The 23,595-nt window shown below is 37.8% G+C and overlaps 1 protein-coding gene across 1 annotated transcript in view; it reads right to left on the reverse strand.

The window, feature by feature from the left end:
* Positions 1–23,595, reverse strand: part of OVCH1 (ovochymase 1) — a 74,327-nt gene that overhangs the window by 21,510 nt on the left and 29,222 nt on the right. Inside the window, exons 18-25 of the mRNA XM_032432701.1 lie at positions 22,075–22,226; positions 15,377–15,533; positions 14,969–15,070; positions 11,462–11,686; positions 6,806–6,931; positions 5,295–5,430; positions 4,441–4,580; positions 227–352 (exon numbers count right to left, since the gene is read on the reverse strand). Coding sequence (XP_032288592.1) covers positions 227–352; positions 4,441–4,580; positions 5,295–5,430; positions 6,806–6,931; positions 11,462–11,686; positions 14,969–15,070; positions 15,377–15,533; positions 22,075–22,226 — 1,164 coding nt within the window. The remainder of the gene's footprint in view (positions 1–226; positions 353–4,440; positions 4,581–5,294; positions 5,431–6,805; positions 6,932–11,461; positions 11,687–14,968; positions 15,071–15,376; positions 15,534–22,074; positions 22,227–23,595) is intronic.

The following is a 23,595-nucleotide window of genomic DNA, read 5'->3' on the forward strand; positions in this document are numbered from 1 at the left end:
CTTTGGTGCTTTAAGAAAAAATGACAGATCTGATCAATCTTTTACTTTATAGAGGTTTAGCTTGGGGCCTCCACAGATTACAGAAGTCATACCTTAAACACTGTTCTTTTTCTTCTCCTCTAAAGCAGACAAAAGAGAGAATTCAATCTATTTAATGACAGATTTTTCCTAATAAAGCGCAAAACAAAAACATACACATAAACATATATGAAAGCAATAGGCTTACCAGAAATATGAAAAGAATATCTCAAAGAAAATTCTTCCATGGCCCAACTGACATTGTATGTGAAAATCAGCATGACTAGAGGACCATGAGATTTTAATGAAGGTGAATTTCCTCCACACAATTTTCCTAGCCCAAAATAAAGAAAAAACAAGCATACGCAAACTTACCACTTATCAAAGCAAAGGTTATTGAGCAAAGTAAGAGAAAAAAATCTTATTTTTGAAATTACGAATTTATACCATATCCACTCCCAAGAATACAAAAATGAGAAAATTAAGCAGAAGAAAACCCAATTAGAATAGAGAGAAAGAAATTCCAGACTCCTAAATCTAAGCATTTCTAAGGACAGGGCTCTAAACCAACTACAGCACAGGACCCAGTTCCTACAATGGCTAGAATAACCTAGGTAGATCTCTTTTAAAGTGATGTATTATAAAAGAATATGACATGGTCTAGCTAGGTCCTCAGAGAACTAAACAATTATTCTTGTCACCACACTGAAATAAAATAATCATATATAGGGAGCATACTTGAGCCTCAGCTACATACAATCTTCATTTACCCACGGCATAGCCAAATGAATAAGAGGCAAGGTGTGGCAATTGGCATGCTTTCTATGACAAACCATTTCTAGCTTTAAGTGAGCATACATAGTATTTTTCTGAAATAAACATTCTAACAAAGGTAGTTTGCTCTAACATTCAATAGGATCAAGGTTTCAAGTCAACAATCCTAAGAATTAAGCTTTTCCCCCCTACAGGAAAAACTCTGCTTTCTTTAGTAAACAGACGTCCAGAGGATCAACTTCATTGTGACAAGAAACAAAGTAAGAGATTTAATTTAGATTGTACAGGAACTGACAGGTGAATACTCACTAACATTTCTTATCTGTGAGAAGAGGCTAATGGTTAATCCAGGGCTTTAGGTTCTCAAAATCATGTGGGTCAATAGTTTGTCATCTCTTGGGAAATGAACAAAATAAAAATCAAAAGCTTTGGAGACTCTGGTTTTAATGTGAAATGTAATCACAGCTGCATCAAAGATATTGGGGCCTATAAACTTATTTTTACAGATTTGAACTTTTCTAACACTGATTTGTAAATATTCCCTGTTATTTACCTTAAACCTTTCTCAGACCTGTTAAAAATCCCAAGTTCGTTACTTGTTTTTAAATTTTGTTTCTATTGAGGCAGAAAAGTTTTTAATTATATAGGAATTTATTGATAATTTCCTATTTCTCCTATTGCTTTTATATGAGAAGTTCCTTCTGCATCAAAAGTTAATTACCCATTTTTTTCTACTTTGTAAGAAAAATGCCTCACTCTTTAATTGGCTCTTGTACAAAGTTATGAAAAATATAATTTATATTTTCCTCTCTGATTTGTAATGCCAAATTTATCATCTATAAATATCTTATACTTTCCCTTTTATTCTATTTATTTCTACTCATGTGTGTCTCTATGTGTATGTACTACTGTTTTAATTATCATTGTTTTAAAGTATGTTTTAATATCTGATAATTTGTCTCATCACAAAAAAAAAACAAAAACAAAAACAAAAAACCTTTGGGGACTCTGGTTTTAACTTGAAATTTAATCAGGGCTGAGCCAAAACATTTGCAGTTAGTCCTATTTATTTTAAAGATAAATAGTTATTATTAGTTTCTATCTCACTCTCTGAAAAGAAAAATTCCCATGGGATTTTGCTGGGAACTACACTACGTTTATACATTAATTTGGTGAATTAATGTTAATTCTGTCTTCCAGTTTTAGAACATGGTACATTTCTCTGTTCATATCTTTATGCTTGGGTGTATGTGTGTAAAGTTTTATATCTGCACAATAAATCTCATATTTAATTTTAGGGTTATATCGAAAAGAAAACCACGGGCCCAAAATGGAGTCACTTATGTGAGTCCACGTCACCAAACTGGGGCTTAATACCTAACCTAATTGCAGTTTCAACCTCCCCCAGAAATGCAGTCTTAACCAGTCAGTGGGGAATTTTCTGGTCAGTACCAATGAGATACAGTGTCACATGGGCCCTCTCCATTCCCCAAAGGAAGAGGAGGTAATATGTATAAGAGCCCCTTTCTTTTCTTCTGCTAACCGTCCTGCCCTCTTTCTATAAAATCCTTTCATTTTGTACAGCTCCTCAGAGCATCCCTCTACTTGCCAGATGGCATGCTGCTCGATGCTGAAGTCCCTTAATAAAGCCAGTTAGACCTTCAAATTTATTTTGTTTAACAGTTATTCCTAGTTGTAGGTTTTTCATCGCTAATTAGAAATAAAATTAGTTTTCTATTACATCTTTTATTATTTTACTGTATGGTTTTAAGGATGTGATTGCTGTATACTTATATCTATTTTTCCTCACATGGTAGTTTTATTATATGCAGTACATTTTACAATATTAAACTATCCTTGCATTCTTGAGATAAATTATATTTGGTTATGTTTAATATTGAGTAACCTGTCAACCTCACGCATTGAATCAACCCCTGGAACTTGTATACTTCACTTGCAAAAACTGAAATTTTAGGAAGGAGATAGGAAATAGTATATATGTTTTATGAACATATTCTAAGAAAAACAGGTACATAGTTCATTAACATTAGAAAGTGTAACTAATACAACTAACATACTCTTTCCCCTTTTTTATTTCTTTGTTCTTCCAAACTTTGTGTACTCTGACACCCCACTGATGGAGAGGCACTAGGGAAACCACAGTCTAACCTTTTCTTCTAAGCAACATAATTTTAAGAATAGGAATAAAAACATATATTTCTAATTCAAACATGACAGAAGTTTGCTTTCTTTTATATTACCATGCATTCTCTCATTTAATTCTCAAAACAATCTCATTGGCAGTACCAGTAACAGACATCCTGGCAAGAAAGGAAGAAGTGTAGATAATTTCCAAGGATGCTGGGGGCAGATTCTGCATTCTCTCCACAAGAAGCTGTGGCCTCATTGATAGTATGTGGGCTCAGGAACCAGGAACTATCAGCGTTTATTAACATTTCCTTAAGTAGAAACATGGAGATTTTTAGTGCGTCTACTTCTAGGATGGTAATGTAAGTCCAAAGAATAAAAGGATGGTGGTTTAGCAATTGGCTGTTTGATCAACTCTGGCAGGATCCTATCTGCCAGAAGGAAGAAGGACATTGGCATCTGGGTCTCTCTTAGGGAGTCAAAGGTCAGCATCATGCCACACATCCTCTCCCTATGGGCAGCCACCTGGTTTCATCAGGCGTAGGTGTCCTTGACTAAGTAAATTAAGAATTTATAGCACCCACATATGTGTGTGGTGGTAGTGATGGGGGTGTCTATTTTTATAAATCACATAAAAAGCTAAGATAGATCTTATTATTCTCTTGTCACAATTCAGGAAACAGAGTCTGAGAAAGCTTTGGGAATATTCCCCAAATCATTTAACTACTATGTGGTAGAACTGAGATCTGGATCCAGCGCCATCAGGTTTCCATCTGGACTGCTATTATCACATCACATTGGGTAACATTGGTCACCCAGCTCAAGCCCCATTTCATTCGCTTTGTCCTTAGTCATTTCCCAGTCGGGCCAAAGAGACTGAAATCTGCTATAGGATTCTTGGAAATGTGTTTTCTCGATGGTGTACTCCTTCTCTGTGTGCCTTCTTCTTTTTTCCTCTATGGAATGCCAAGAACTGAAATAGCCATTATGGAAACATTAGGGAAAGGCCAAGAGAACTGCCATACCTTCACCTTGACAGAGTTGAACTACTGAGTTTGTGGCACATCTGGAAAACTCTGGATTTTTCTTTCTTTCATAAAGATCAATGTAAGTCAATGTAATGAGGTTTCCAGCTACTATCTAATTAATTAGCCCATTTAATGCATTTTCTGGTGGATATTATTTTGCCTGATTAATATTATAGTCTCAATTTTTTTGTGTGTTACATTTGTCTAAAACTGCTTTATCCATTCTTTATTTTTAGTATTTCTCGGCAAGTTTAATCTAGGTATAACCCAAGTAAGCAGCACATAGTTGGGTATTGTTTTTAACTCAGTCTGAGAGAGTGTTAGCTTAATCTCAAATACAAATCTAAAAAATAGTAAGGCTATTTCAGTATCACATAATTTACATCATCTGTAAGTCACATTGAATGCAAAACAATCTGGGAATATTTCATTAAAAAATCAAGAGCATAGTTCTTTATGGGATATTAGTTACCTATTAATTTTTTGCCTGATCCAAATCCTTCATAAACCCACATGTGACCCTGACAGGCCAAGGGCGTCGGCTTCATCTGGGAGTTGATAATATCAAGGCGAATGACGTGCTGTAAAGGGGCTGATAACTTCCAGTGGTAACTACAGCACAGATAAAAGAAAGTCCAGAATGATTTCCAAATAGCACATACTATGATTGACTTCGTTCAGAATTTCATGCATCACTGTTATTGATGCTATCTGCTTCTTTGTGCTTGGGTGAAAGAAAGATTTTTTGTACTTTAAACTGTAACAATTAAAAATATTTCTAATAATTTGTTAAGAGTTTTAATTAAGTTCACCTGTCCTGGTGAATGGCTGGTCAATCACGCATAGTCTTCTAAATTCTGGTTGGCAATTTGTCTGAATTTGCCTCAAACTCCCTCAAATCACATAAGTCTACTCAGGATTGATATTACACAAATCTTCACTTTTCACTTCACACTTTAAATTTATTCTGTTGTTTAATTCGAGGAAAGTTCTCTATTTTGTCAATTCAAGAACAATTAATTGAGTACCTAATATGTGCCAGAAGACCATCTACATACATTATTTCAAACTCCAAAACTGTTTGATAGAGATTTGACTTTCTACTTTACCTAATAAATGATCTCTTTTGTGGAGGAAGTACACAATTTATCAACAGGGACAATCTTACATTCAGTTTTTGTATACTGAAGGCCTCAGACCAGGGATTCACCTCAAAGTCTATTCTTCAAGGAGAGGAGGTGGAAAATAATGCCTGAAGCAAGGGTTGCTGCTTGTCAAGGGATCATTCACAAACTTCTTTCATCATAATAAACATTCCTTCCTCACCTCATAATGGTTCTGTGAGAGTATCTTGGGATCTGTATGATTCCTCCTGGTTTAGTCAGGATAACATCCTCCCAAGTGGCCGTATGTTCTTGGTTTGAACTCTGGAGAAGTTTGGTAGTTTTGCTGCCCTTTGGACCTAAAAATAAAGAAAAAAAAAAGGCAATGAAAATAAAATTAATTTTTGAGAGGCTTATTATATGCCTTTTATCAGAGAAGTCACTTTCCCTCCCTGTTTTAGAAAAAGGTTAACAGAAGTGGTTATTTTCACTGAAAAGTCTCTATCTGAATCATTCAAAGATACAGAGAACAGCACTTCTCTCAGAATTGTCTTTGGCACAGCCTCAAGTCGACGGAAGATAATGTGGAAAAACTATAGATAATGCCAGTTCTCTGCACAACTTAATCTAAAAGCAACATTCTTATAGTTTTTTTAGGAAAACACTTTCATATGATATGCACGCTTCTCTTTATTACTCACTGAACTTTTTTCCCCAAGTATATCTCTGCAATGCTTTTTGGTGCCAAGGAGAGAAATTAGCTTTTATTTATTTTTTATTTTTTTTAAGATTTTATTTATTTGCGAGGGAGAGAATGAGAGACAGAGAGCATGAGAGGGAGGAGGGTCAGAGGGAGAAGCAGACTCCCCGCTGAGCAGGGAGCCCGATGTGGGACTCGATCCCGGGACTCCAGGATCATGACCTGAGCCGAAGGCAGTCGCTTAACCAACTGAGCCACCCAGGCGCCCGAGAAATTAGCTTTTAGTTACCTATACTTATGAAAGTCAAAAAGCCTTATTAAGGAACACCTGGGTGGCTCAGTTGGTTAAGTGTCTGCCTTTGGCTCAGGTCATGATGATCCCAGGGTCCTGGGATTGAGTCCCGCATCAGGCTGCTTGCTCAGCAGGGAGCCTGCTTCACCCTCTGCCTGCTCCCCCCTGCTGTGTGCTCTCTCCGATAAATAAATAAATACATAAAATCTTATAAAAAGCCTTATTAATTACTTGTTCTAAAATGCAATCTGATAAGTCTGAATTGCATAGCATTTACATTTACAATGGTAGCATCTAATATTTGTGTAGTTTAACTTAAAAACTCATTCTAACCTTTTATTATTATAATATCACTATAAAGAAAACTTTAATACAGAGATAATAAATTATCCATAACTAGTCAACCAGCTAACAGTTAGAACTCTTACATTCTAATCCACAGAAAAGGCCGTCTGTGGCATAAAATCACATCACAATAAAAAATGTTGTCTTGAAATCAACATATCGGAGCCACATCCAGAAATCACAATTCTGGATGATTTACAAGTCAATCAAGCTCTCCACTGAGCAGTTTCTCTTTTGAATCTGACCAATCTCAGAGCCCTTAAATAGATTTTCCTTTCTACATAAACTCCCCACAGAAACACCATTTCTTACAAAACAATGTATACGTTTTGAAACAGCTCTAAAAAGAAAAACATTGATTTTTAACTTTATGAGTTTATAAAAGGATGAAGCATACCTTGGACTCTAAAGACAATATAACTTATGCCCAAAGCACCTTGCACAAGGGAATGAAATGCCACTCTCACCAGTGGTCCGGAGCTCATGAAAATCATTGGGTAAAGCCCTCTTCCACATAATTCACCTAGGTTTAAAAAATGAAATCTAGTAAAACACAAGAATTAAAAAAAAAAAGTTTTAGCAGTTTCTCTACTTTAGTTATTATAACAATTATTTTTAGTGAACTATATTTGACATGTAACATTGTATAAATTTAGAGTGTACACCATGTTGATTTGATACATTTATGTATTGTAATAGGACTGCCATTCTAGTGATAGTTAGCTTCTATCACTTCTCATAATTACCATTTCTTTTTGTAGTGAAAATAATTAAGATCTAGTCCCTCAGCAAGTTTGATGATTATAATACAAATGTTGACTATATTCACTATAGTGTGCATTGGATCTCCAGGACTTGTCTACTAGTTAAAAGTTTATACCCATGGGGACGCCTGGGTGGCTCAGTCGTTAAGCGTCTGCCTTCGGCTCAGGTCATGATCCCAGGGTCCTGGGATCGAGCCCCACATCGGGCTCCCTGCTCTGCGGGAAGCCTGCTTCTCTCTCTCCCACTCCCCCTGCTTGTGTTCCCTCTCTCGCTGTGTCTCTCTCTGTCAAATAAATAAATAAAATCTTTAAAAAAAAAAATAAAAAAAAAAAAGTTTATACCCATGAGGGAGGAATTTATTTCACTCTGCAAAATGATGGAAACAGGGCTCCAGAACTCAAGTGACTCACCCAAAGTCAGACTGGTAGCGTGGGGACTCAGGATCTAAACCCAGGCCCATGAATCCAGTACTCATCATAGTCTACTATGTCCTATTGATCCCTTGAAGGACAGTAGGAAGTAAATTATTTCATCTTTAAAATGATGCTGATATGCCATTTTTCTTCTAGTAAAGTAACCTACTTATTAAAAATATCTCACTATGAAAAATCTATGGTGGAAAAACTTCTATCTGAAAATTTATTCTTTCTCTACAGTCAATCTGTTGATTGCTTTAGGTTGAGGACCTGAGTCAAAGCTGAAAGGGAAAATTATAACCATAATTCTAAAACAATTCAGAGGGCTGATTAAGAAGGTGTAAAAAGAACCTGTGAGGGCGCCTGGGTGGCTCAGTTGGTTGAGTGACTGCCTTCGGCTCAGGTCATGATCCTGGAGTCCCGGGATCGAGTCCCGCATCGGGCTCCCTGCTCAGCAGGAAGTCTGCTTCTCCCTCTGACCCTTCTCCCTCTCATGCTCTCTGTCTCTCATTCTCTGTCTCTCAAATAAATAAATAAAACAAAAAAAATCTAAAAAAAAAAGAACCTGTGATCTTCTTAGGATCAAACTCCTCTACTACTACTAAGTCAGTATCATCCTACATTTATTTAAATATCACCTGCTCAGAAAGACATTTGCTGGTTACACTGCATATGACCGTATGACACCTACATCCCAGATTCTTCTCTTTCTTCCCACTTCATTTTCCCCATAGCTCATCTACCTAATACATTGCATATTTTATTTTCTTATTATGTGTCCACTCCCCAGTGGAATATAAGCTTGGTAAGGGCAGGGATTTCTTTTGTCCATTTTGCTCACTACTGAATCCCAACAAACAAGAAGACTGGGTCTCTAGTCCCCAGTAGATCCTCCTTACAAGTATCTGTGGAGCAAGAAAAGGAAGAGATTATATCTGAGAAGGAGAAAAGAACAAAACATATTAGATGGCATAACACATTAGGGTAAATGCTGTTGAAATATTATTATTATTTTTTAAAGATTTTATTTATTTATTTGACACACAGAGAGAGAGATAGCGAGAGCAGGAACACAAGCAGGGGGAGCGGGAAAGGGAGAAGCAGGCTTCCCATCAAGCAGGGAGCCCGATGTGAGGCTCGATCCCAGGACCCTGGGATCATGACCTGAGCCGAAGGCAGATACTTAATGACTGACCCAGGCACCCCGAAATATTATTTGAAAAATGATCAAATACCTATTTGTAACAAGTATAGATCAATGCAGCTGTTGAATGAGTGAGTTGCTGGCTCCCACAGGGAAAAAGATAGCATTTTACAGTATAGAAGACTACTATCTGGCTTGAATAAGGGGTAATACCTCCATTATAGTCTTGCAGTTCTGCTAGCTATCATCTGAAGAGATAGAACCATTCTACAAGGTTCAAGCTGACAATTTCAAATCAAATAAGTGCTACATTGGAAAATTATAGGGATTCTTCAGTTAATCCACAACATCGCCAAGCATGGGTTTTCAATAGGTTATAAAGATAAAGGTAAGTTTTCCCAGAAAATGTTTCTTTTTAGATGAGAATCTAGTAAATAATACAGTGCTACAAGTTGGAAAGAAAATCATTTTTTTCTTAAAGCAAAAGATACAGCATCACTTTACCATATGAGAAAAAACATTTCAGCAGGATTAAAGAAGTTTGTAATTAAATTTTTTTTCTGAACTCAGATTGAACAATAAATATTTAAAAAGCAGTGAGATAAATCAAAGATCAAAGATGTTTACAGACAGATTTAAACAAGTTTTTAAATGTTTACATCAACATATAATAAAAATTAAAGATGCGCCTGAGTGGCTCAGTCAGTTAAGTGTCTGACTGTTGGTTTCGGCTTAGGTCATGATCTCAGGGTCATGAAATCAAGCCCTGTGTCAAGCTCCATGCTCAGCGGGGAGTCTCCTTTCTCTCTCCCTTTCCCTTCCTCTCTGCCCTTCCCCTCACTCACGAGCACTCTCTCTCTCAAATAAATAAATAAATAAATAAATAAAATCTTTTAAAAAAATGAAAGGAAAATAACAACCTTATGAATAAATACTTGCAACTTATGACAAAGGAAAAATATATGTATAACAGCTTTTATAAACCAATAAAAATACTCAGAAAATGGATGGTAATGACAAGAAATAAAAAATACAAATAGCTAACCAACATATGAAAAAAAAATTCATTAATGATTAAAAAAAAGTAAAAGTGCCTATCAAACTGACATTATTCAGTTATACTCATGGTGCAAGAGGCTCCCATTTTTGCTGATGGCAGTGAAAACTGATTCAGCTTTTCTGAAGAGTAATTTATCAGTATACACTTGTGAAAAAAATTATGCTATGTCTCCAGGCATGATTCTAATTTGGGAAGATACAGTAAGGAACAAAATAGCAAGATCCCTGCTTTCATGAATCTTTTATTTTAGCAGGTAAATAAAGAAGATGATTTCAAATAGAGATCAAGGCTACAAGTGAAATGATCCACATTATATGATGAAAAGGACTTTGGGAGGGAATGAATGGTGCTATTTTAGACTGAGAAGTCCTCTTTGAGGAGGTGACCTATCATTCATTCATTCACTCATTGAGTGCCTTCTAAGTCTCACATACTGTTCTAGACCCTGGAGAGTCTTCAAATGAGGAGATGAAAGTTTTAGCCCTCCAAAAGCTCACATTCAATAGAGAAAACACAAACCACAAACATGAAAAAAAAATCATAATGTTGGAAAATAGTAAGTGCTAAAGAAAAGGGGGAGGCACGAAGAACTACCCAGGCAGGAGGTGATGCAGTTGACAGCAATTAAGGTAGGCCTCGTTAAGAAGGTGACATCTAGTCAAGCCTTGAGGGAGGTGAGGGACAGGTCAGGAAGGAGCTCTCTGAAGAGCTAGGACAAGGAGCGGGACAGGGGCCCTGAGGTGAGAATGACAGCACCTGATCATGTGAGTCAGGGAGGGGGACCGAAGGTCGTGCTAGGGATTTTGATTTTATTCCAGCTACAAGAAGACCTGGAGCTGTTTTAATCAAGGCGGATGGGGAAGGCCATCTGATCGCAGGAGAAAAATGTACAAAGTGGATAAGCCAGATTATTAATAGCTTTGTTCCATAGTCTAAGTGAGACAGTATTTTTTTTAAAGATTTTATTTATTTATCTGACAGAGAGAGAGAGAGCATGAGAGCAGGTGGAGGGGCAGACAGAGAAGCAGACTTCCCTCTGAGCAGGGAGCCCAGGACTCAATCCCGGGACCCTGGGATCATGACAAGGCAGATGCTTAACCAACTGAGCCACCCAGGTGCCCCTAAATGAGACAGTATTTATAAAGATTCTTTAAATAAATGTTTATGCCCTCTAACTCTATGCTTTAATCTCAGAATTTATCCCAAGAACACAATCTCTCCCTTAAGAGCACCTCCCTGGCCTCCATACACTCCCGAATCCAGCACACACACGCTGGCATGTTATTAGCAAATATTTTTAATTCTTCCATTGTAAAAGCCTTTAATATATTTTGCTTTATTTTAAAATCCAACACCCACCCCCCATCTGATTTTTAACCATCTTAACTCCTCTATCGGATATATTTCGGGCATTCTGGCATGGTTCTGGTGTGAAGACCTTGAGCTCTCACACACTCACACTCAACCTCTAGTACACCTGTTTTGTAAATTCAAGTTTTGAAAATATTAAGTGTGCCTTAAAAAAAAAAAAGAAAGAAAGAAAGGCATGCCTATTACATGAATCAACACTTTGGTGATAGTGGTACCCAAGTCAAGCTCTCTCGTGATTGTAAGCAGCCTATATAGAAAAGGCTCCCAGCACAGGGTTGAAATGCCAGCAAGGATTACCTGACACCCTTCTCTCATCATGGCTTTCTTCATAAATAGTCATAACTGAATCTGGACACACAGGAGACCAAGGCAGTGACAGGTACTCAACCGTCAATTTTGCCATACTGTTCGGGGACACTCTGAGCACCCAAGAACATTCCAGTTCTCCTCTATAATCCAGCGGATATCCTGGAGTTGAGAAAAAGCCTCTGGGCTCTTCTAGTTCCACCTCAGAGTAACAACCTACAATTCAGAGCACACACACACCAGGGACCAACATGAACAAAGCAAAGCGCGGATCTATCACAAACTTGAAAAATTTAGGCTTGCAAGAAGAAAATTAAAACTTTATTACTCTCTGTTACATGTCCTTGGGTAAAAATGATCATCCCATTTAATGTGTCCTATTTTCTTGAAATGAGGTTGTAGTAGAATTTAAATTATCATTATTTAAAATTTCTTTTCACTGAATCTTCTAAATGCCTTAGGAGATGCACAGTGGGTATGCACTCTCTACTTCCCGCATGCTTTCATTTCCTTCCTTCTTTGAGATGCTACTGAAGGTCTGTTCCTAAAAGCTTCACTAATTTCACTGAGCATTTATCTTGCTGGGACAAATGATTACATTTGTGGAATTCGTGACTGAGATCAAAAAAAGGAGGATGTGCTGCAGACATTTGAATGTCTCTCACTTCTTCCACTTGCTCTGAAGTCCAAGGGCACCTTTGGACCTGCAAGGCTACCTGCAGAGCTTCAGATGCCAGGGGCTCTCTGGCCCACTGGCCCTGCAGTCAGCTGCTGTTCCTTCAGCTTACACCCTCAACTCCTCCTCCTTCCCCTCTGTGTATTCCCTCGACAAAAATCCTCCGAGCAATTACAAATTGAAATACTCTGTATTCAAATGAACACATTTTAATGTCTGAGTATGAATTAATACATGCATTATTATATATGCTTTGCCATAGAGCAATTAACGACCTCAGGTGACACATACATAAATATACTTTCATGAAGAATAGAAATGAAGAGTGGCAGAAGGTGAAGAAGGGAGATGAAATGTTGTAAGAATTCAGGATTCTATTCAATTCCCTAGTCCTGTTACCTCTTTGTAAATTCTCTCTTTCATTTAGATGGCTACTATAATCTAATTTAGATATTTATATATCTACTTTGATTTAACAGTAACCTAACTGATTTCCCAGTCTCTAATCTTCCCCCACCCTGTGCCCTCCAGTCTGGGATAGCATATGAAACAAGAGAATTAAGTTCTTCCCTTGCTCAAAACAACTGAAATTGTGAGTCTGGGCCCAAATGTCTTTTCAATCATTTTTTTCCTGTCCCCATGAATCCTCTATGACAAATCTGCCTAGAAAATGAACCAAATCATGTAAAGTCATGAACTCCCAACCAGTCACTTCTTTTTATAAATGGGCTAACAATCCTCATGTGTAAAAAGCCAGTGATGGGAGTGGGTGGATGCTAAAGATAGGATAGTCCCAACATTTTCTCTTATAGAATATTCACAGAATTAAAACAAAACAATACCTTTTCCCATGTGAAACTTGCAAAGGTCTTTGGCATGCACATGTATTTCTGAACATACACAAATGAGAAACATCTCTGGTTACACTATTAAAATGGTGTTCATTTTCTATAGCCCGAATGGGACAGCAATTCAATGAATACATTAGTTGGTCACTACGGGCCACCACTTGCTGACTATTATCATTCATCATGCCATCTCTATTTTAAGTGCTTGACATGAATTCACTTACTTATGCACTAATTAAAATTGTTCATTTAATTCAAACCATCGAGATCATTAGGTTTTAGGATCTTGGGCCTAAGTCTGTGCTCCATCTCAACCCCAATTCCAGATTCACTTTTACTCTAAATAGGACCCTTTGATTCTTATGTTGTCAGACCATACCACCCACAAATGGTCCCCGAATTACCCCTTCTTATTCCTAGATTTTAGCAGTCATTTTCTGCAACACTATTTCTGCCACAAATCCTGCTGATTTCAGTAGCCATATAGATGATGGGCCCATCACTGAGGCTTCTCAATTTCTCAACTTCCTTCCAATGATCTTGTTCTCCACCCGACTTCAGCCACCCACCCCTGCAGTGAGCCCCTCAGGACCTGGCCCCCAGCAATAACACCAAGCCTTCCATAGCTCTGTTTCAAGCACTGCTGTCTCCATCCACAATCTTCCATCTTCTCAGCTCCCTCCAATGCTCCTTTCACCTTTTGAGACTTGCTATTCATCTATCCAACCACCTGTTCTTTGTCCCTAACTCATCTCTCACCCTCATTCACTCTTTTCCTAGCTTAAATTCCAATAATACATCATTTTAATCCCTTCCTCTTACATGCTTTCAATACCCTTATAATCTTGCATACTTGGGAAAACCCATTCTGATTGAATCTACCTTCCATCTGTTCTGCAACTATGTGCTACCCCTCAGTGTCTCCAGAAGAATACATACAACTAAGCTAACTGGTCAGTCTCCCTCTAAATTCGTGATCATTAATCTCAGAAGCTTTTATGTTGCCCAGCAATCCTACTACATTTTACTAGTCCATGCACTTTGTCACTTTTTTAGAGAACTATCTCATACTTTCTTTTTCTCTTAAAACCCCCAAGCCCTCTTCCTCAACCCTGCTTCATCCGCTAAGTACATAGAAGCAATTAAAAAATTGCCAGAAACTCCAATCCCCACATGTACCCATATGCCAGCATAAATATTCTGCCTCCCATCCAGCAACTATGGATATATGCACTTTGCTCCTTTCTGAGACCAACCCCTCCTGCTGAGCACAAGATCTCATCCCTTCTCTCCTACTGAAGGTCATCACTCTAGCAATTCACCCTGTCTCTTGTATCCTCTTCAATCTTCCCCCACCTCTTTCTAGTTGTCTACTGGCCTTGACTGTATGTGGGGTGGATGGGGGCAGAGATGGGTGAGAACGAAGAGACTGTGACCACCTGGAAACCAAGAATGATGGCATCATAGAACTTTCATCTCCCTACAGGTCTATTACAGATTTCTAATTGTCCAGTTGCAGTTTGATTTTAACAAAAAATAAAAATCCCATTAGCAAACAGACACTGACACTTGTGGGGGAATCACGAGTGACTAACACTGACGCTGACTGTGGTTCTCTCTCATATCCAGAGTCCTCACCTAGCGAGATACCTGAAAATCTAAGGACCTTTGTTTATGTAGGAATAAATGGATCAGAGGTCAGAATAATTCTTTCTATGCACTCCTCCAAAATTCAAGCATTTGTTCACAACCACAGGACTTTTTTTTTAACCTACAATGGCTATATCTGTGGGGGTAGAAAAGAAACCCAGACGGTCACAGTAACAACACTCCCCTTCTTCAGTTTAAACTACCAGCCAGAATGAAAACACAGGGCTTATCCTGTTCCAAAGAAAATTAGCGAACCCAGACATGCCATGCTTTTTGCTAAATTCTTACTAGCTGCATTAAGCGGATAACATGAACATCTATTACCTGGTCCAGATGCATTGTCTGTTGAGGGTGTGGGTGGTGGCAACTGTTGTCTTGGTAAGGTTTTGCTTTCATTATTTATCTGAAGTGAAGCAGGACCTGCACCTGGAGAGAACATGCTAAAAATAAAGATGAAAACCTCGAAACAAAATGTAGTCTATACCAAAACAGCTTTTGTCAAAAGAAAATGCAAATCTAGGATTACAGGAGCCCCAGGAAAAGTCAGTTTTACTCCCACTCTGCCCAAGGGAGAACATATTCTTACAGAATTTTAATGTGCCTTTTAATGTTTTAGAAACTAAAATAAATGAAATACTACTCTATGGTTTTTTTCTTTCATAATGCTGATTTCTACCACACTCACTTCTCGCAAACCTACTCTAAGAATAATAATATCTGAAAAATATTTACCTTTGATTTTGGATTGGATCCAGTCCAAGAAGACACTCGCCCTGGCAAATACACCCGGCTTCCTTGGCTGGGCACAGCCAGCTCCCCAGCCGGCAATGCCATACAGGACAAAGAGACCTGTTTCATGTCTACATACTAATGAGCCACCAGAGTCTCCCTGAAAGACCAAGAAAATGTGTTCTAAAAATTTACTTTAATCAGAGCTCCTGCTTTCAATTTTGGAACAGGAATAATCAATAATTTATTCATAACACACTTCTTTAATTTAAAAATATTAATACTTTGTCAATTCATATACCTTAGAGTACTTAAACTCAAATAAACAAAATCACAAAGATATTACAACTGATACCACAGAAATACAAAGAATCATGAGACTACTATGAATAATTATACACCAAAAAATTGGATAACCTGGAAGAAATAGATAAATTCCTAGAAACATACAAACTGCCAAGACCAAATCATGAGGAAATAGAAAATCAGAACAGACCAATATGAGCAAGGAGATTGAATCACTATTCAAAAACATCTCAATAAAGAAAAGCTCAGGACCAGATGGCTTCACTGGTGAATTCTACTAAACATTTAAAGAATTAACTTCATTCCTCAAACTCTTCCTAAAAATTGAAGAGGAGGGAACACTCTAAAACTCATTGGATAAGGTCAGAATTACCCTGATACAAAAGCCAGATAAGGACACCACAAGAAAAGAAAACTAGAGGCCAATATCCCTGATGAACATAGATGCAAAAATCCTCAACAAAATACTAGCAAACTGAATTCAACAGCACATTAAAAGGATCATACACTATGATCAAGTGGGATTTATTCCAGTGATACAAGGATAGTTCAACATACACAGATCAATAAATGTGATATACCACATTAATGGAATGAAAGTTTAAAAATCATATTATCTGAATAGTAAATGTATTTGACAAAGTGCAGCATCCTTTCATGATAAAAACTCTTAACAAATTGGATATAGACAGAACATATCTCAACATAAGAAAGGTCATATCTAACAAACCCATAGCTAACATCATACTCAATAGTGACAAGTTGAAAGCTTTTCCGGTAAGATCAGAAACAAAACAAGGGTGCCCACTCTCACCATTCCTATTCAATATAGTATTGGAAGTCTTAGCCAGGGCAATCAGGCAAGAAAAAGAAATAAAAAGAAAGAAGGAGTAGTAAATCAAGAAGGGAGAAATAAAACTGTCTTTATTTGTAGATGATATGGTCTAAGAAAATCCTAAAGACTCCATCAAAAAACTGTTAGAACGAAAAACAAAACAAATAAGCTATTAGAACTAATCAATGAGTACTGTTAAGTTTCAGGATACAAAGCAAACATACAGAAATCAGTTGTGTCTCTATACACTAACAAAAAAATATATGAAAAAGAAATAAACAGGATTAAGGAAGGCATTTGTGATGAGCACAGGTGTTGTATGTAAGTACTGAATCACTAAATTTTACACCTGATACTAATATCACACTGTAGGTTAACTGGAATTTAGATAAAAACTTGCAAAAAAGAATAAAAAATAAAGAAAACAATCCTATATACAAAAGCACCAAAAAATAAAATACTTAGGGATAAAGTTAACCAAAAAGGTGAATGATCTCTACACTAAAAACTGTAAGACTTTGATGAAAGAAATTGATGAAGACACAAATGGAAAACATAATCCCATGTTCACAGATCAGAAGAATCAATATTGTGTCCATACTCCACAAAGCCACCTATAGATTCAATGCAGTCCATTTCAAAGTTCCAATTGCATTTTTCATAGAAATAGGAAAAACAGTCCTAAAATTCATAAGGGCCCCCCAAAGACCCTAAATAGCCAAAGCAATCCTGAGAAAGAACAAAGCTGGAGGCATCACATTTCCTGATTTCAAAATACGTTACAAATCTATAATAGTCAACACAGCATGGTACTGCCATAAAAACAGACACATAGACGACAGGGCTAGAATCATGAGCCCAGAAAAACCCTCACATATACAGTCAACTAATATTTGACAAAGGAGCAAAGAATTCTCAATGGGGAAAGGATAATCTCTTCAACAAATGATGTTGGGAAAACTGGACAACCATAAGCAGAAGAATGGAATCGAACCCTATTTCATAACACTCACAAAAAAAATTAACTTGAAACGAATTAAAGGTTTAAATATAAGGCTACAAACTGTAGAACTCCTAGAAGAAAACACAGGGGGGAAAAAAGAAAACAGGGAAAAAGCTCCCTGACATTGATTGGTCTTGGCAACAATTTTTTTTGGGGAGGAGGGATATGAAACCAAAAGCACAAGCAACAAAAGAATCAATTAAGCGGAACTACATGAAACTAAAATGCTTCTACACATCAGAAGAAACAATCAGCAAAATGGAAAGGCAAGCTATGGGATGGGAGATAATATTTGCAAACCACATATCTGATAAAGGGTTAATATCCAAAATATATAAACAACTCATACAAATCGATAACAAAAATGATGCAACCTAGAAAATGGGCAGAGGATCTGAATAGACATTTTTCCAAAGAAGACATACAGATGGGTAACAGGTACATGAAAAGATGCTCAACTTCACTGATCATCAGGGAAATACAAATCAAAACTATAATGAGATACCACTTCACACTTGTTAGAATAGGTATCAGAAAGACATAAAAAATGTTGGCAAGGAATGTGGAAAAAGGGGAACCCTTTTGCACTGTTGGTAGGAATGTAAACCGGTGCATCACTATGGGAAATAAAATAAACGTTCCTTAAAAAATTAAAAATTGACTACTATTTGATCCAATTCTGGGTATATACACAAAGGGAATAAAAACAGGTTATCAAAGAGGTATCTGCACTCCCATATATATTGCAGCTTTATTCACTATAGCAGAGATATGAAAACAACCTATTTTTTCTGCCACAGGATGAATGGATAAAAAATATGGTGAATATATATTACTCAGCCATGAGAATAAAAAGAATCCTTCCATTTGCGACAACATGGATGGTCTTGAGGACATTGTGCTAAGTGAAAAGTCAGACAGCAAAAGACAAATATTGTACGATACCACTTATTCATGGAATCTAAAAAAGCTGAACTCAAAGAAACAGAGTAGAAGGATAGTTATCAGAGGCTGGGGGAGGGTGGGGAAAATGGGGGAGATCTTGGTCAAAAGGTACAAATTTCCAGTTATAACGTGGACAATTCTGGGGATCTAATGTACAACATAGTTACTATGGTCAACAATACTATATTAGATATTTAAAAGTTGCTAAGAAAGTAATCTTAAGTGCTCTTACCACAAGAAAGAAATGGTAATTATATGAGGTGATGGAGGTGTTGACTAACTCTACTGTGGTAAGCATTTCACAATATACAAGTGCACCAAATCATTACACCGTACATCTGAAACTTACACAATGTTCTATGTCAATTATAGCTCAATAAGCCTGTTAAAAAAAAAAGCCTTAAAGCATAGGATTTGCCTTTTAAAGTAGCCTTTCTGGTTTTCAATCAGCCCCTTTTTTCTTTGACAGAAATGTACTTAGAATCAAACTAAATCCTTTGTCTTCTGATAAAATAAACTGAGCTTATGATATATTTGATGTGGCTGTTTATTTTTTTTTAAAGATTTTATTTATTTATTTGACAGAGAGAGACATAGCGAGAGCAGGAACACAAGCAGGGGGAGTGGGAGAGGGAGAAGCAGGCTTCCCGCAGAGCAGGGAGCCCGATGTGGGGCTCGATCCCAGGACCCTGGGATCATGACCTGAGCCGAAGGCAGACGCTTAACGACTGAGCCACCCAGGCGCCCAGATGTGGCTGTTTATTTTATATGAAGAATTTCACAGAAGAAATCCTGAAGTGGGAATAGGGAGATAGATTCCCTTGTCTGTAATGTAGAACAATTAACATTTTCTCTGGGCCTATTTTTTTTTTCCCATATGAAATAAGGTTATACTTTAAGACCTCTTTCCAGTTTGTAAGTGGTCTAATGTGTCAAGTCAGGTTTGTTTTTTCTTTAAATTACTTATTCATTCAGTACGAACACGTACCAAATAAAGAATTTTTCTTGCAATTACAAACATCTCATGATTCAGAAACAGCCTGTCTAATTCATCTACTATTGTCAGGGTCTATCACAGGGCCTAGCATGTGGTAAATAGTCAATAAGCAAATGGTACCTATTTATTTTTAAAGAATTATTCAGTGCCTACTGTGAGCTAGGCATTTTGAGCAAGACAAAGTATAAACAAATTAGATGGTGATAATAGCTCTAAAGAAAATATTTAGAGCGAAAAGCAGAGAATAAAGGGAGGTAGTTGTGTGTGCTTACACGCTTCTGTAAGTGTATGTAGTTTCAATAACACTTGATCTGATACATGAAAGATGAGAAGGAGCTGGGTTTTCTAAAGCCAGGAGGAATAACATTTTATGCAGAATTGATATCTGGGCTAAGGCCCCAAATTAGGCAGGATGTAGTGACTTGTATGGTCAGAAAATAATCATTGTGGCTGAAATATATAAGCAAGAGAAGTATGAAATAGATTGCAAAAGTCAGCACGAACAGGACATACACTACTCTGTGAAGACAGAGATCACCCTGTAGGTCAAAGAATTTGACATTTTAAAAACAATCTAGGATGTGTTGTGAGCAAAGCAGCATAGGATTCTGCACTGCATCTCTGGAACTCCATCTCTGCATCTCTGAAACTCCAGCTCTTCATTCCAACATTCTACTTCACCTTCCTGGGTGAGAAATTACATTAGCAGGTCCATTACTTCTGAGCACACAAAGGAGGGTAAAATCAACTACCGGATAGAAATACTAGAGTCCACTTTATCAAAGTTTCTGAAGTCACCTTGTTAGTAATTCAGTATTCTTTAGCTAGACACATTTATTAGCCAGAATCTCAACTCCTATTTTCCTCCCTTTGTATTGGCAGCAAATTTGGTCATGCTGCAAGGGATGTAGCCGAAATAAATGCCCACCAAGATCACACCTCTGTCATGGACCTAATTCCTTCCCTAATTCTCCTCTGCTCTCTTCATACACAGTAAGTTGTTCCCTTAATGTCAGATGCTGTCAAACATGACAGAGACAACAGAGCCATTTGTGATTTCCTTGATTCGAAGCAGAGAGAAAAACCATCCCTCAAAAGGGGAGGAATGACCACATTAATTCAGAGCACTTTTCTATTTGATATTTATAGTATAGCATTTATGTCCTTTAGCAGATGGTGTGAGCACCCTTCCTAGATTCCTCAAGTCTTCCAGGCCACATCCTGGCTCTGTGTCTGAGGGCTCTTCCCCTCCTCCACCCCATCCACGAGGCACACCAGAAGAGTGGAAAGTGCAAAGGGACCAACAGACCCCTCCCCTCCAGTAGCCCTCGAACCATGACTTTGGGGAAGTAGTATATAAATATCCCAGCTCCCTCACCCCTGGGATGGGACAAATACATTGCATATATTTTGCATTGCTGCCAGATTTAGCTCAGTCCCCCGACTGTGGTAGCTGACTTCATAGTACATCTCGCATTTCCTGCCTTCCCTTCCCTAGACCACCCTCCTGACTTTCCTACCACTGATGTCTGCACTTCCTAAGCAGACCATTGTACTTGAATCTTTGTCTCAAGGTCAGCTTCTGGGGAATGCAAATTCAAATAAAGAAAACAGAATTTGAGTAGTGCTTGACACCAGGAAAGGGTTTAACCACCATAAACGGATACTCAGTGTTAAGAGGGGACCTCTCTCCTTCTCTCCTCACATGTTCACATGGAAGGACTTCTACCTAGATTAACACCCAGTTTTCTCCCATGGGTTCTTATTTCTTGATTAAGGGAAAAATGATCAAAAAGCAGCACAGACTTGATTCATCCTTTCTTCCCTCTGTATTCCAGACCGGTATGAAATGATAAACTCGGAGAAGTATATCTGCCCCGAAGACCCAAACGTTTCCATCAGTAGGCTGCCTCAAATCCAAACTAACTATTGAAGGAGGGTTACAGAGCATCAGAGACCCTTTTTGGTTGTCTATCTAAGGTCACATTCCTCACTTGGCTTCGTGGATATGAAAGCTGGTGTTTTACGATCCATTCGTCCACATTGTCTTCCTCTTGGCTGATTTGAAGTTGTTAATAGCACACTTGTCCAACTGACACGTGAATATAACTATACCACTTTTGCCTCTAAATATCTGAAATTAAACTACTGTTTTGGGATTTGTTTTCCACTGCATATGCAAACCAGTTTTTCAAAGTTTCTCATGTTTTTCATGATTATTTTATTTTAATCTGTGGTAGAAAATTAAATGTGAGCACATAGGAGATTAATATTAATTTTAAAACAATAAAAACCTTAAGTCATCAGTAGGATACACCTACTTAGAATCCTTCTTTGCTTGTTCCTCTTTTCCCAAAACCTTGCCTCTCTCTGAGGCCCTATGTGCTCATGGGCTCCTAGTCCCCACCTGCTCTTCTGCCCCTAGGCTGCTCCCGCCCTCTCAGTGGGTTTGGAGCAAGGCATTCACTCTTCCTGTTGTCCCACTGGCCTTCCAGGAAGGGCGTGCTGTGGGGCTACCAGATTACCTGTGCCTCTGAGTGTCTCCTCCTGTCTAAGGAGAATCTCCAGCAGATGACGACCTTGGATCTTCCTCTGCAAAATCAGAGTCTTCTCACCTGACAGAAATCTTTCCCTCCAGAGTCTGCAAAGCCAGCACACATCATCTTCTCCGTGAGCCCTCCTGGGTGAGAGGAGTAAGTACGTTGGCTCCCCTCGCTTTCCAACATGGACACCCGAATCTGCTGGAAGCGCCTTGTTAAGCCTCCATCTGCTGAAGAAACAGATCCAGAAAGACAGCTTCATAATGAAGTAAATAACAAATAATGTGAAAAAACATATTTAAGTTCAGACTTGCTCTGCACTACTATATTTGCCTTCACTCAGGTTCACCTGAGCTGATGTGGAATACTGAACCAAACAATGTAAGTCTCATACGGGATGTCTTCATTTTCAAGTGTGGCATCTTCATAAAGGAATACATTGTCAGGAGAACAACACCAGAAACATTTTTTTTCTAGCTTATTTTTTATTCAAAATTTAGTGTTTCAAATATTGCTACATGAGAATTCAGAAAGAAAAATTCAGCAAGATATGAATTGGTATGTACAGGATTTATGTGATTGTATGTTTTTACATAGTATATTTATAAATAAAATATATTATAAATGTGACATGTTTATATGATTTCCTAATATAAACCAAAATCATTCCTTTTTCCTTAATCGTCACTGAGACTAATCTCAACTCCAATTTACAAGGACTAACAGTGAAGGCTGTAAGGCTAACAATGAGCACTAAAACACTCATAACTGACCCTCAGGCAGGCCCATGTTAACATGTATTCTGCACAACTTATTCTATCATTTTGGATTCCTAATTAAAAAAAAAAGCTAAGATTATACTAGAAATTACCTTACATGTATATAGTACTTTCATATGACTCCAACCCAATAATACAACATCGTGAGGTGGGTTGCTCGCATACATGATCACACGGAACTCACTCACAAAAAAGTCAGAGCTCCCAAAATCTGATCTCACAGCACCCATGGGACAGAACTAGCCATTAAGCTGAGATCGGACTCTAAAGTTTGTGCTCGTTTTAATGTACCCATCTAATACATAAATACATTTAAGGTATTTAAAATCCTCTTTTTAGGGACCATCTCCACCCCCATTCTTTACCATGTCTTAAAATTGAGAACTCATTTTCTCTCAGATTGGAGGAATGAATTCATCTTTCACAAGACTGTAACCGCCTCTCAGTTGTCTGGTGGTCATGGAGGTGGTGATGGTTGAGGGTATCAGAGAATGGGTACATTTATTCAAGGGCTTGGAAGCCAGTAAGAAAATATTTGCTGAGTGTTTATTCTATGCCAGGTAAACCTGTAGCTTTGGGGCAGAGTGGTGAATTAGAGACCTGCTGCCACGAGGTTTCCGCTTTAATGCATGAGACCTGGAGAATGATGTTTTTTCTTTTTTAAAGATTTTTAAAATTTATTTATTTGAGAGAGTGTGTGAGCAAGAGTGTGTGAGTGGGGGTGGCAGGGCAGAGGGATAGAGAGAGAGAATCTCAAGCAGACTCCCCACCGAGTGCAGAGCTCAATATGGGGCTTGATCGCAGGACCCTGAGATCA

This window comes from Phoca vitulina, unplaced genomic scaffold (genome assembly GCF_004348235.1).
Source record: "Phoca vitulina isolate PV1807 unplaced genomic scaffold, GSC_HSeal_1.0 scaffold49, whole genome shotgun sequence".
Lineage (NCBI taxonomy): Eukaryota > Metazoa > Chordata > Mammalia > Carnivora > Phocidae > Phoca > Phoca vitulina.